Source organism: Nuphar pumila, chromosome 13, assembly GCF_984573655.1.
Source record: "Nuphar pumila chromosome 13, dmNupPumi1.hap1.1, whole genome shotgun sequence".
Classification (NCBI taxonomy): domain Eukaryota; kingdom Viridiplantae; phylum Streptophyta; class Magnoliopsida; order Nymphaeales; family Nymphaeaceae; genus Nuphar; species Nuphar pumila.
The window spans coordinates 99,424,612-99,439,494 of record NC_143261.1 but is presented as its reverse complement, the minus strand read 5'-3'; the positions used below and the strand labels follow the sequence as shown (position 1 = coordinate 99,439,494).

The 14,883-nt window shown below is 39.7% G+C and overlaps 2 protein-coding genes and 1 long non-coding RNA gene across 3 annotated transcripts in view; 2 read left to right on the top strand and 1 right to left on the bottom strand.

Annotated features, from left to right (window-relative positions):
- The first annotated feature begins 411 nt into the window (after positions 1–411).
- LOC149819425 (Eukaryotic aspartyl protease family protein) lies at positions 412–2,357 on the top strand. Its single transcript, XM_089984783.1, has one exon. It carries the CDS (start codon positions 646–648, stop codon positions 2,092–2,094), a length of 1,449 nt encoding a protein of 482 aa, XP_089840909.1. The 5' UTR covers positions 412–645; the 3' UTR covers positions 2,095–2,357.
- Positions 2,358–6,596: 4,239 nt separating this feature from the next.
- HINT4 (histidine triad nucleotide-binding 4) overlaps positions 6,597–14,883 on the bottom strand; it is a 33,406-nt gene continuing 25,119 nt past the window's right edge. Inside the window, exons 3-6 of the mRNA XM_089985993.1 lie at positions 8,889–8,965; positions 8,712–8,778; positions 6,950–7,027; positions 6,597–6,861 (exon numbers count right to left, since the gene is read on the bottom strand). Of these exons, the coding sequence (XP_089842119.1) occupies positions 6,762–6,861; positions 6,950–7,027; positions 8,712–8,778; positions 8,889–8,965 (322 nt within the window). The 3' untranslated portion in view covers positions 6,597–6,761. The remainder of the gene's footprint in view (positions 6,862–6,949; positions 7,028–8,711; positions 8,779–8,888; positions 8,966–14,883) is intronic.
- On the top strand, positions 10,605–12,651 carry LOC149819424 (uncharacterized). The gene is made up of 2 exons (XR_016427299.1): positions 10,605–11,855; positions 12,428–12,651. It is a non-coding gene; the product is annotated as an uncharacterized LOC149819424 (long non-coding RNA).

The following is a 14,883-nucleotide window of genomic DNA, read 5'->3' as shown; positions in this document are numbered from 1 at the left end:
CTCAAAGTCCAAAAGCATATACTAGCTGGAACTGGAAGGAAAAGACCAAACACCAAAACCCACAGCCCTTCTATTCCTGTCCTGAACATCTCCATACACCTACTCTTAATATCTCAATTTTTAGCATCAATTAAGCCCCTCAACTAAAAACAAAAGAACCCATAAGCCCCACATTGAACTCACTGTTGGAACCAATACATACCAAATATAAACAAAACCCAAAGATAAGCCCAACCCACATCAAATCAACAAAATCAGCTAGTCAACCAACAGCACCTTAAAGCCAAAGAAACCCCCAAAAAATATTAATTTATTGGATTAGCAATAATTTCTTATACACCGTCCAATAATTTTGCACCAACCCTCTTTCACTATTCTTTAATTTCTTTCTTCTCCTTTCCTTCCATCCACTCTCAAAAGCATTCATTCGCCTGCAAATTTTTTAAACCCTTTCTCTCTGTCTAGTCCTGTATAAAAGTATAACATCTAAGCTCTCTGGTCTGTCTCTTTCTCTCTCTACACGGCTGCTACTCATTTTCCTGCAGACATTTAATCTCTCTTTCTCTCTCTCTCTCTCTCTCTGCCTATATAAATCACCCCTCCTCCCTTCTCTCTTCATCTCTGACTCCTTCTCTCTCTCTCTACATGGCTTCATCAGCACCACTGTTTCTGCTCTTCCTCTATCTCTTCTTCTTCCTCCTCCCCACCTTCTCTCTGTCCGCCCCAGCAACGTTCCACCTCCTTCCTCTAAACCACAGGCTCACCCATGAGCAAGCCCCACAACCACTCCACCAACTCCTCAAGGTCTCCTCCCTCCGGTCCTCCGCCCGTTTCCGATCCCTCCGCCGCCGCCACCACCACCAAAACCACCGCCCCGTCCCCCTCGAGCCGGGCTCCGACTACACCCTCCCATTGACCCTCGGACACCCGCCTCAGACCGTCCACGTGTACCTCGACACCGGCAGCGACGTCGTCTGGCTGCCCTGCGGCCGCTTCCAATGCATCCTCTGCGAGAACAAGCCCACTCCTCCCTCCCTCCCCCTCCTCCTCTCCTCCTCCTCCTCCTTCTCCGCTGTCCCATGCGCTTCTCCGGCGTGCTCCGCTGCTCACTCCTCCGCCTCCTCCTCCGACCTCTGCGCCATCGCCGGCTGCAGCCTCGACGACCTGGAGACCGCTTCTTGCCGGAAGCCCTGCCCGCCCTTCTACTACGCCTACGCCGACGGGAGCCTCATCGCCCGGCTCGTCTCCGGCCACCTCCGCCTCCGCGCCGCCGGCCTCCGCCAACGGAACTTCACCTTCGGCTGCGCCCACTCCGCCCTTGCCGAGCCCGTCGGCGTCGCCGGGTTCGGCCGCGGCACGCTCTCCTTCCCCGATCAGCTCTCCGCCCGCTGCTTCTCCTACTGCCTCACCCCCCATCGTTTCTCTTCCTCCGTCGGCCACCGACCGGGCGCACTTATTCTCGGCCGGAAACCCTCCTCCGGCGACGACGACGCCGGCGTCTCCTACACGCCGATGCTCAAGAACCCCAGCAAGCCCTACTTCTACAACGTCGGTCTCGAGGGTGTCCTCGTTGGAAACCAGTGGATTCCGGCGCCGGAGAACCTGAGGGGCGTCGACACCACCGGGAACGGCGGGCTCGTGGTGGACTCCGGCACGACTTTCACGACGCTCCCGGCGGGGTTCTTCCGGCTGGTGAGGGCGGAGTTCGTGCGCGGCATCGGCGGGGCCCACGAGCGCGCGAGCGAGGTCGAGGAGGCCAGCGGGGTGGGGCCCTGCTATTACGTGGAGGGAGGCGATTGGCGAAACACGGTGCCCCGGCTGGTCTTCGTCTTCAAGGGGAATGCCAGCGTGGAGATACCGACGGAGAGCTATTTCTTCAATTTCGGTGGTGGTGGTCCCCACCCGCAGGGAAGGGCCCACGGGTGCTTCCTGGTGATGGGGGCCACAGAAGGGGAGGACGACGACAAGGAAGGTGGGCCCGCGGGGGTGCTTGGGAATTTCCAGCAGCAGGACGTGGAGGTCATTTTCGATTTGGAGAGGGATAGAATCGGGTTTAGGCGGTGGGACTGTGGGTCCGTGTGGGACTCTCTTTGACCGACGACCGCTCTCCTTCGTAATATGTTAATAGTACAGTCAATGTAAATATCTTCCACTTTTGTCCTTTTTTATCTTCCCTTCATGATAGGGATATCGTGGTCATTTTAAGAAAGAGGACTTAGAGAAGTAGGGAATAGGAATGTCTCTGGAAATGACAGGTATATCCTTGGGTGTAACTTTGTTGGGTTATTTTGGTCATTTTGTTCATTAAGAATATTTGAAAACAAAAGAGATCGATATATTATTTAATTATTTTAAAATATTTGGCAAACTGGAACTAAAATCGCGGAGCCTGATGTTTTTCACCAAACTGCCGCTACGCGACCCAGAGGGATGTTTTAATTACCTGTTGTGCAATTTAATCACCCCTGTGACAAGGATTAATTACATGAATGCCGCTTTCGGCGTGAAACGAGCAGCAGTGTCAAAGTAACATTTAGAAAGCACAAACGGGGTGTTCTGACTATGTGGTAGGAACAGTTTGTGCAAGTGACCATGTGATGGGATGTTGCAAGTTCAAACCCAATGGGTGGTTGCATGACTGCCTGGTAACCCGCCTACGACCCGTTTCGGTTGGCAAAAAGCTTTTATACCAAATCCTATAAGGTCCGGAGTACGGTGATAATACATGGATCCAGGTATAGTTTGTGAAATTTTATACCAGACATAGGCTCAACTCGAGTTCCCATTAAGACCTGCAATTTTTCAATGTAAAAATGATAAAAAATATTATTTTGCTGGGTATGGTCCAGGTCTGGTTCATGTAGTTCTTATCGGGTTCAGGTATGGGTTCTCTTATAGTGGACCTGATTAGACTTGGGTCCAGACCCGATACCATACCCAAAAATAGTGTCCAAGTCTGGTTTCACCTGTATCCAAACCAAACCCGACTCTTTGACACCCCTATGTTGAACACATCATAGACCCGAGTCCTTTTGCAATCTTGTAGACCACACACTTGACTCGGTTGACCAGCATAGTCCTTCGGTTGGACAATGATAGGGTACTTTCGTCATTTTTCATAGAAAGAAAATCCCGGATCCGCAATGATGTGACAGAGCTCACACATCTGGGCCTTGGACATCGGCTGTCCTTCCGCTTTTGCCCACGCCGTCTGGTCGGTAGGTAGCACCTTTCCCTAAACCATAGCTACAGACGGGTCGGTCCTGGGTCCCACCAAGTATGACCCAGCAATATCCCGGGTATGGGTCAGTGATCTGGCCCAGTTAGATTGGTTGGCAATTGGACCATGGTTTCCACGAATACAAGTCCTGCACGTGTCTGTGTGTTGCATGGTTTAATCGCAGATCTAAACCTAGATCCAGGACATTTTCAGATTGTGGTTCTGAATCTTATTACTTACCAACAAATGACATGAGCAGTTCATGGCTCGGCTCGCAACGAGCATAGGTATGAATATGAACCATAGGTATTCGGCTTGGTTCAGCTCATACCGGCTCATTAAATAGTAATAAATATATTATAGGTATACTTTATTATATGACATAATGTCATGTATAATAAGATAGCTGAAGTGTTCAGTTTGAAGCCATAGATTTGGAATCCAAATCTTATTGCTTCCAGCGTTGAAAAAGTGTATTTTTCTATAAACAAGTCAGTTTGAACTTTGCCCAATAGGTCTAGGGTTCAACCCAGCTCATTTAGAGATAAGCTCGATTCAACTCGCCACGAAAACAAGCTGAGCTTGAACATCTCATGATCGGTTCATTCGGCTCATTTACCAGCTCTACCTATGCATGCCCAATTGACATCTATTCTTAGTATGGGCTGGCAAACGAACTTGGGCTGTTTGGGTTCGGCTCATTAGAAGGGTACGTCCCTGCTCGGAATCGGGTCACGAGCTCATCATGTGCCTAGCCTGAGATCGTTATGAACCAAGTTTTAGAAGTCTATAGCAAGCTGTCTTTTTTTCTAAAAAAATTGTTTTTTAAGTATTTTTAAAGTTTGATCATATATAAAATACATATAATACATGCCTTACGTATATGGGTTAATCTAATATTAAACTAGTTATATTTAACATTAGATGGATTCAATGTTATTAAAATGGCGAAATTATCAGCCTTTAAAAAAATAACTAAAATATCCTTAAAAATACATGTTTATTTTTTTTAGCATTATACAGTTATCTTTTCTTACCTCAAAAATTAACATTGCATTTTCAAAAGTACTATTTTTTTAAAGGCATTTTAGTCATTTTAATATAATTGAATCCATCCAATGTTAAATACAATTATTTTAATGTTACATTGCGATGTTCATGCTCGACACATTTACCTAAATAAGCTGGCTCTTATCTCAGTTCATGAAGCTCAATTTCTGAGCCTAACTGCGAGCTGATCGTCTCATTTTCCAGCTCTATGTGTGTGTGTATGTGTACACGTGCAAACTTTTTGAAAGCATGAAGGCGACGACCTGCCAGTTTCATGCATTCATTGCATTATTGGGTATGCTTGAATGCTCCATTAAAATGCTGTAAATGGAAGGGGCTAAATCTTGCCTTGGATCATACGGCAGTTGCACACTGACTCTTCTAATTTTGTGCATGGTATAATTGTATATGTGCATACGACTGCTTTCTTTCATAACTTTTAGGCGTCTAACTGTACAGCCTTTCATTGAAGGGCTGTGTCTCACTCATGAATTGATTGCAGAAATATCTCAAGTTCTTATCTTCACACTAGTAAAACACCATAGATGAAGTATGGTGACATAAAAGGCACAACACATCACAGTTCTTGGTCCCATCACAACCGTCTATCTTAGAGATGGTTGGTGCAAGGTGAATATCGAGGACCATTCATAATAATGGTGATAGATTACAAGGCTACAATTGTGATTTATCATGCTTTGACTGACTGACTGACTCCTTTGACAAATGCATGCATATCCATCCAGTGACATCCCAAGAGAGTGAAATGATGATAAATGTTTGTGTTAGGTGAATAAGCAAATTGTTGTTTTTTTTAGACAGAGAAAAAGCTGGGGTTAGGCAGAACCTTACCCGTTATACAACCATATCATTTGGGATTCGAACTTGCAATGTCCCATCGCAAGGTGACTTGCACTAACTGATCCGGCCAGACAAGTAGAGCCCCCGTTGGTCAAAGCTGGGTGTACTCCCCACAGTGGGCAGGGAGATCTTAAGTGCTTTATCAACTGGAGATCAGCCAATGTGCGATCAGTGATGGGGGGGGTTTCCCTTGGATTAGCACAAAAAAAATGTTACTCACAAATGTGGATACCCATGTCACAAAGTCACGGGTACGACACAAGCAGCACAAAATTTTGTTTCGAGAAACGAAATAGGATACAAGGACGTGGTTTTTTAATTCTTTTAATCAATTAAAAAACTATCCTTTAATATTTTAGCACATAAAACTATTTTTTTATAACTATTAAAATATATATTCACATAATCATGGGACATGTTTGGGTCGTGTCAGTGTGTGTCCCACTTGTGTCATCGAGGGCGCAACACCGAAATGTGTGACATAGGAATACCCATGGCAAAAAGGTGAGAAAAAAGTTCCACCAAAAAACTCAGAAAAAAAAGAAGAAATAAAGCAGGTGCACATGATAAGTAATGATATGGGTCCCTTTATTCTCAGTGGGACTGCTCACTATTCATTGATGCAAACATGAATACAGTGAGATGAGAAAAAGGCACTAATCAAGACTGGACAAAATTACTAAGATCTAGTCTACCATTTACTTGTCAAGGACGTCTAATATAGAAGGGGATAAAATGGAAATAAATTAAGCATCCAGATGTACCTAAATTTTGACATAAACATCAAAGAACAAATTCTGAGAAATTCTCTTATTTTCTCAACACCTCTGTAAGGAAACAACATTGATATTTCATTTATAATAAATGGTGGAAAAGAATGGTTAGAGCTATTCACAAAAAAAATCATGAATGAGGATTACAAAAACTGATTCTGAACCGAAATGGTGAAAGAACATCTCAAAATAACGAAAACCTAAAATACCTAGACTGAAGTTCTTTGGCAACAGAAGAATTCTCCATAACAAATAAACTCATTCACAGTGACCATGGTCGACAGCAACTTGCTCAAATGCGTTAAGGATGAAATGCAACCATCCATAAGCAAATAGATGATCATGTAATTTGTCTATTCCTTAATCTTAAACATCATAGTGTAGAACCATACTGAGAGAATGAACAGAGAATAGAAATGGTTAGCAGAAATGAAGGCCTAATTACTGTTCATGGGTCATCCTTTGCACATAGTAGCAGAAACTAGCCATGAAAGAATAAACCTTGATAGACTCGCAAATATTTTCACAAGCACTTATGCTCTTACTCCAGCTTCTTCTATCATGTTTGGAACTCTGGAGTAGATTCACCAAATTAGCCAAAGTTTTCGTCGATGAATTACCAGAGAGATTTATACTCAACATTCATGATTTCAAGTTAAATTATCAACAAATGCATCCGATAAGATACACAATTTTCTAAGCAAATGCTCTTCTGATGCTATTATGTGCTCCCCTAAATGGGTGAAGCCGAAAAACTGAAAATAATGAAATCAAGCTGGAACCATGTTGAATTTGGCACAGTTGATGCTGTCAGTCTCATGAAAAAAACATCAAATAGTGCAAAGATTTATCAAAGATCATGTCTGTATTGGGTTCAATGGCTTTATCTTCTCCAACAGCTTCTCTGCCTCCGCGAAGCCATAGGGCCCCCATGATAAATATTTAAGATGCCTCCACCTAAGTATTTGGAGAACAATATCAAAGGATATGAGTAATATGATACAATTTGATCAAATAAAGACTTAATAAAATCCTAAAACAATACCTTGGTATATACGGTAGTGCTAGACAGTGAAGATGAAGATGATTAACACTATTGAATGGCGGATGATGGAAGCCAAACCTGAAGAACGAAAAATTTTAGATCCAGCTTTACCATGTAAAGGAAGCATCCCTTCCAAGAAAGACAAACTGCTTGGGAAAATAACATGGAACTAAATCCTGTAGATGATATAACAAATTATTCTCCATAAGTATGAGTACATAGATAAGCACATATGAACATACTAACATACATACATAATATATAAAAGGAGAAAACTCTGATAAATCATATATGTATATTTATATTTATATATTTATATATAACTGAGTTATCAGTTTTTTCTCCTTTTGACTTTGTCAAACAGTGGTTCCTAACTAATAACCCTCAATCATCTATTTATAATTGATTAATTTCACATTTTTTACCCTGGAACAGAAAATCACTACATCAATGAGTATCAGATACATAAACCACTCAAAGAGGACAAAAAATAAAGGAAGAATGAAGACATGCTACACATAGCCTTTCGATGATAAAAAGAAGAATTGGAAAAATTATGGAACGATAAGACGGAAGAGTGAACCAAAAATATGATTTTCCTAAAACATAAGGTTTTCATTTCTGGCCTATAGTCTGCATATTGTGCTACCTCTATTGGGCACCACCAAAATTGATTCCAAAGTGGTTACACATGCATCCTTTTCCCTTTGGAGGCTCCAAAGTGGCTGTAGATACATGTTTCGTTGTAATGAAAAACCTCCGGACTTAACCATGAAAACATTTAGGATCAATAGTCCTTTATTAGACAACTCCTAACCAGAATCTTTTAAAATATTCTTGTTCCACACGAATTCCACTGTCTTTTTTTTGCTTGTTACTAATTCAAAATCTCCTTGTCTGTGGCACTACACACCCCCAACAAGGAAAAAAGAAAGTGTCACCTTTACTTCCATCCATTTCCTTTAGAATGGTAGTCTAAACTGATCATTTAAGCATAGATCTCCTACTACCTTTTCAGTATCAGTTCCTCCAACTCCATTTCCAAAGAAAGTCAGATTAACTCAGAAAGACAATCCTATATATCCAACTTTAGATGTCGATTGTAGAACACATACTCTAAATCTTAATCAAAACTTGAGTACTGTAATTTGACTGCAGCAAGTACAAGATAATTTATTTGACTTGGAAATAATAAATACCACATCGAATTTAAGATGTGTCTGTATCAATTCCTCTCAAGCTTCACCCTACTCTTTAAAAACTCAAAGTTGCCGATCAGGCTTTCCATAAACAGATTTATCAACATATCATTTTCTGCAAAAAGCCACTTATGTCATTATACACGCTCAATCAAGCTAATATAACTTCAATTGCAATGACATATAACACATGTATATACTATATAACAGTAATATCATAATCATCACGCCATGTCCCATTCACATGGTCAAATAATATCAGGAGGATTCTTACTGATTTATTATTATTTTTTTACGTTTTCTTTATTTGAATTTTTTATTTTGTCATTATTCTGTGTAAAATGCTAATGAAGAACATGGCCAGGGGATACCGCTTCATTGAACCAGGTCTAACAACTCAAGCACTCGTATATCACTACTTAATTCTTATTCAAGATTCTCTCCCTGAGAGAAAACAGAAACTTGTTACTCTCCTCTACCACATAATTTTGGCTTATGGCAGCAAGGTTAGCAATAACATACAGTCTTTTGAAAATATGAATATAAGCATTTAGAAGCAATACCTGTATTTTACAGCTTCAGGTGCATTCTTTTGCAATAGAGTTTTCCCAACTTCTAACATGTGATTTACTGCAAAGAAAACAACAGATCAGAAAATACAAGATTGAAATGAATGCAAAGAAATAAAGAATGGAACTAGCATAATCTGATGATCATAATCATGCAAAGATGTTATTTACCTAGAAGATAATCCTCCGCTCTTCTTTGGAGATCCTTGACGGTTGAGATATGTTCCACAGGAATAACCAAATAATGCCTTTAAATTTTTTGGGTTTGACAAGAACAAGTAACAAAAAGACAAAAAAATCAACCACACAATGTCAATTTTGCTTCTATTATATGCCATGCATGCATGAAGATGCACAAATCCTACCAAACAACGGCAATGTAATTAATAAATGAATCAATCAACAATAAATGTGATTATTAGGTAACAATTCATGCAGAACAGAACTTTACTAATGATGATTTCAAGTGAGAGAAGATGAACTTTTCTGCTTGTTAGAATGACCTTATTTACCTGAAATCATGGTCCTTTTAACATGTCATGCTTTACACTTTATAGTAATCACCGCCCCATGGTTAGGTGTTCCTGTGTTTTGTCCAATATCTTACCTCCTTTAGTCTAAATTAAGGCATATTTTAACTTTCAACACCCCCTTTATCCCTTATAGGAATTAACTACAATGATCTGTCAAAGCTAGTTACAATCCCGAAATTCACAATATTGAATACTAACAAGCCATATAAACAATCTCCTCATATATAACACACTAGTATATATATATATATGGATTTTCTGTTCTAATAATTCAGGCCTGACCTTTTCAAATTCGTGCAAAATTTTGAAGCCCCATTGCATACAATGATAAGCAACAACTTTTCTTTTCATTGCTTATGTACCTCAAACACTTTGATGCAAATCAGTTGCCCAATTCGCGAAAAATCTATGCTATGATCTATGGTCTACACTATCAACTACAAAAAGAAAGCAAGGAATAGAGTTTAGAGAGAGAAGAGAAAATCAATTTCAAAGTAATTAATCAACCATCTAATTACAAATCCCATAACAATGTATTTACACTTGAAAGAGAAAGCCCTACCCTATGACGGATTTAGGACAAATCCAAAATCCAAATAAAATGCAAGACTAAATGGACCTATCTGGATCCAAATTGGATCCCGAGACTAATACTCCTCTAGCTTCTTCTTGCCTTCTTCTTTCTGATCAACCCAGATTCCGCTCTGCCCCTACATCAATTTCCCTTCCATATTAAAAAAAAAAAAAAAAAACACAACGGCCCTTGATGAATGACGATCATATGACCCAACAAAGTGCTTCCAACATAGTTGGCATATTTCTCGACAAGTGCATTCTTCGCATGATTATTTAACTTATGCTTACACCATGTGAAGATGCAACTAATACATATGCATGCACACACACATATGGTCATGTATCCTCTTCTTCAAGAGCTTCCTTCTGTTGATAGTCAGGTTGGAATGCATTCCCTTGTGGGATTTGAAGTCTTGATGCTGAACATTTAATTAAAATGTTGCAACTTTATTATCCATCTGTGACATGCAATCATGTGCACTTTTGTTATTTATACGCTTCCCCAAAGCATTTTTTCTAGCTCATTCTTTACATGTATTCGAAACGGTTTTGCCCTAGTTGTGGTTGTTAAGGATAGAGACGTGAAGGATAAAGAGGATATTCTGGTCATTTAGGCATACCAGTCCTATTATAACTAGGACTCTAGGTGACATCCCAGCTGAGGGTATTTTGGTCATTGTGCTGGACCAGTTTTAATTAAACACAAACTGTTGTATAACTGTCCTATTGTAACTCTATTTTTTGTTCTATAAATACACACATAGGGACGTCCTCTTGTATATGAAAACAAAGGAACGTCCCATAGATCTCTCTCTCTCTCTCTCTCTCTCTCTCTCTCTCATATACAGGCTGAAACTCTGCTAAAATTAACATGGTATCAGAGCAGGGGAGAGAATAAGCACCTCATCAAATCAAAGGCTGCTGGTAAGGTGATCTACCTTCTGTTTTCTTCTTTCTCAAATCCTGTCCTTATTTCTTTCTTCTTTCTTTCTTGTTCCCTTCCAAAAAAAAAAACTGTTTAAAAAAAACTCTAAAACGATTCAGATCTGAACAGTCCTTTCCATTTTCTTTCTTCTTTCATTACTGTCCTGTTTCTTTCTTTTTCTCTCAAAGAAAAAAGTTATATAGATATCCTTCCAAAAAAAGGGGAACGAATCTTAAAAGACTCAGATCTGGATCCACTTTATTCCAAATCTGAACCTACTGGACTGTTTCCTCTCTTGAGCCCTTCTTTCTTTCTTTCATTGTTTCTTGAGCCTTTTTTTCTTTCCTTTCATTATACAAAAAAAGGGAAAGAATACATATACTTCTGTTTTAGCAGATGTCACCGGCATAGAGTCTGCAGAATCTCATTAGTCTGCAGCTACTGTTATCAACCAGCAAAAAAAAAGGTTGGTGTTGGTTTATTACCTCATCTTTCTTCTTTCTCGGAATTCTAATAATCCTCTCATCATAGCTACCCTAAGTTCTGGCTCTCCCATCAACTCTTCCTTTCTTAGTCAACCTGTCTCTGACAAGTTAGAATCTTCCAATTTTGTCACTTGGAAGAAATAAATCATCCCCTTTATCATCAGCCATGGTTTGATTGGGCATCTTGATGGGACTCTACATGTTCCGGCAGAGTTCTTATACAGTCTGAATCGAAGGATGACAAGCAGACAAATAAGCTTGTATTAGAGGTATAGAGTCTGCATAATCTCGTTAGTCTGCAGCTACTGTTATCAACCAGCAAAAGAAAAGGTTGGTGTTGGTTTGTTACTTCCTCTTTTTGCTTTTTCAAAATTCTAATAATCCTCTCATTATAGCTACCCTAAGTTCTAACTCTCTCATCAACTCTTCCTTTCCTAGTCAACTTGTCTCTGACAAGTTAGACTCTTCCAATTTTGTCACTTGGAAGAAACAGATCATCCCCTTTATCAGCAGTCATGGTTTGATTGGACATCTCGATGGGACTTTACATGTTCCTGCAGAGTTCTTATTGCAGTATGAATCAAAGGTTGGAAGGCAGACAAATAAACTTGTACAAGAGGTATGTTCCTGCGTATCACCCACCAACGGTTCCTATTCCAGCATGTTTTTGCACACTCTCAAGTGTCCCTTTTGGGGGGGTCCAAGGCCCCCATCACCTTCTCCAGTGGCCTTCATATCCCGCATCAGTGGCGTCATATCAGGATCATAATACTCTTAGCACCACATTCAGCTAGTCGAACTTGCAACAAACCCAGTCGGTGAATCTGTGGTCTACAAGTACGCAAACACATCACAATGTTAAAGGGTAGCATGTCTCTTCCTCCTCTCAGGCTTCTTTTTCTGCTCAAAACACTTGGTATCTTGATTCTTGGGCAGCACATTATGTAACAGAAGATTCAGGTAAATTCATACATGCTATGCCTTATCGTGGATTGGGTCCTATTATTAAAGAAGATAATAAACATCACCCCATCACTCATATAGGCATTGTCTTGGTACCTACCAATTCTGGTCCCCTTTATTTGTTCAACACTCTCTCCTAGCATTAAACGTAATCTTATTTTTGTCTCTCAATTGTCTGATCAAATGAATTCTCATGTTTCCTTTTCTTTGTCTTTTATTTTTGTACAGGATATTCGCAAGAAGCGGATGCTCGTTGAAGGGAAGCGATATTGTGGTCTTTATGTGGTAAATGAAATTCCCACATAATCGTTGGATTCTCTTGTGTTACCTCCTTCTGGTTGTTCGCTGCTTTTGTCTGTAGTATCTCGTTCTATCAATGATGTTGATAACAGTATTGATAACACAGCTTTTGTCTGTGTTATGTTCATATTGATGACTTCCTTTGGAACAAGTTTGCCCCAAAAACTCAAGTTTGCCAATTTGTTGGATATGACAATGAGGTTAAATGTTGCAGGTGTTATAATTTGGAGACTAATCGTCTCGTAATTTCCAAACATGTTATATTTAACGAAAATGAGTGTGTGGTTTCTGCTTCAGCTAAGTTTAAATCCTTGATAAAATTTTGGCTTGTGGCAGTTTTAACAACTTCCAACCTATGTCACATGGGTGCGGGTGAGAAGCAATTTTAAAAAATTTGGACACAGGGACACGGCTATTGTTAAAATATGTATATATATATATATATATATTATTTATTTATTTATTTATATATATATATAGATTTATAATACCCGATAAGGGTATTTTTGTCTTTTCACATAGTTGTTTTAGAAAACAACTATTTTTTAATTTAGCTTTTCTAAATACATTTATTTTTTTATTTTTTTCCTTTTTGCAATAACCAAAAAGGGGCCCCTGTAATGAAGTGCGAAACGAGAGAGGCGAAATCTCCAAGAGTAAGCACGGAAGCACTCACATACACAAGAGGCCACAAATGGGCAAAATAAACCACAAAAAGTGGTCAAACACACAAAGAGGTAAAAAAATATATTTCACTCATAAAATGCTTCATAAGAAGCTTCGAGAATACATGGGGCTATGCCCCTTATTTATACAGGGGCAAGGGACCTAAGGAGGGGCTCCCATAGGGACGTTGGAGCCCCTCCAACGGTCATATTTATGACCGTTGGAGGGGTCCAACGTCTCTATGTGGACCCCTCTCAAACAATAAAAAAAAAGAAAAAGGAAAAAAACAAAAAAGGAAAAAGAATAAAAAGAAAAAAGAAAAAGAAGCATATCTAGGAAATGCGTGTATAGGTGAAATGACAAAATTACCCCTATCGGGTATTACAAAATAAATATATATATTTATATATGGAGATAGACATATATATGATGATATATATGTGTATATGTCATAATCTAAATATATAGATATATATGTATACATCATATTTTAACACCCCCCCTCAAACACACGGTGAAATCACCGAGAGTTTGCTAAGGAGAAAGAAGAAGCGAGGCGATGGCAAGGCTTTGGTGAAGAAGTCCGCCAACTGATATTCGGTAGGAACATATGGGAGTTGAATGGTGCCCCGTAAGAACTCATCACGAACATAATGACAATCCATCTCAATGTGCTTTGTTCGTTCATGAAAGGTGTGATTGCTAGCAATATAGATAGAGCTCTTGTTGTCGCAACACAGCTTTGAAGGAGTTAAGAATGAGACACCCATATCTTTAAGCAAGCTTCTTAACCATACAATCTCAGTTGTGGTAGTGGTCATCGCACGATATTCTGCTTCGGTAGACGAGAGAGAGACTTTATGCTACTTCTTACACCTTCATGAGATAAGTGACTCACCAAGAAACACACAATAACCTGTGGTAGAAATACGATCATCGGGGTTACCCCCCCAATCGGAGTCAGTATATGCAAGTAAAGTAAGATGTGAAGAAGAGGATAAGAATACTCCCTTAGTTATAGAATTTTTCAAGTATCTGATAATCCTCATTATTGCTGCCATGTGAACAGTAGAAGGAGCAGTCTGAAATTGACTTGCACTATGAACTGCATGTGAAATGTCGGGCTTGGTGATAGACAAATATGTTAGTGATCCAATCAATTGACGGTAAGGCGTGGGGTCTGCTAAAGGATTGTCATCACTGACTCTCATCTTGGCATTGATCACTTCTGGAGTCTCCACCCTTTTGTCATCTGTCAGCCCAGACCGGGCAATAATGTCAGAGGCAAGCTTCATCTGAGATAGGACATACCCCTTGAGGGAGTATGCAACTTCAATTCCTAAGAAATACCTCAGAAAACCCAGGTCAGACATATCAAAATTTTTCTTAAGAATATTTTTAATAAAGTCAATACCTTTCTTATCATTACCAGTGATAATCATGTCATCAACATATAGTAACAAAATTGTTATGTATTCATCAGAAGATTTAACAAACAAAGCAGTATTTGTGTAACATGAGGAAAAACCATTATCAAGAACTACTTTGCTAAAAAGATCATATCAAGCTTTTAGTGCTTGTTTAAGACCATAGAGAACTTTGTTCAACTTTAGAATATTTCCTTTCCCAATTTCAAGACCGGGCGAAGGGTCCATAAGAACTTCTTCACACAGAGTTTCATTTAGGAACGCATTTTTAACATCAAGTTGATATATCAG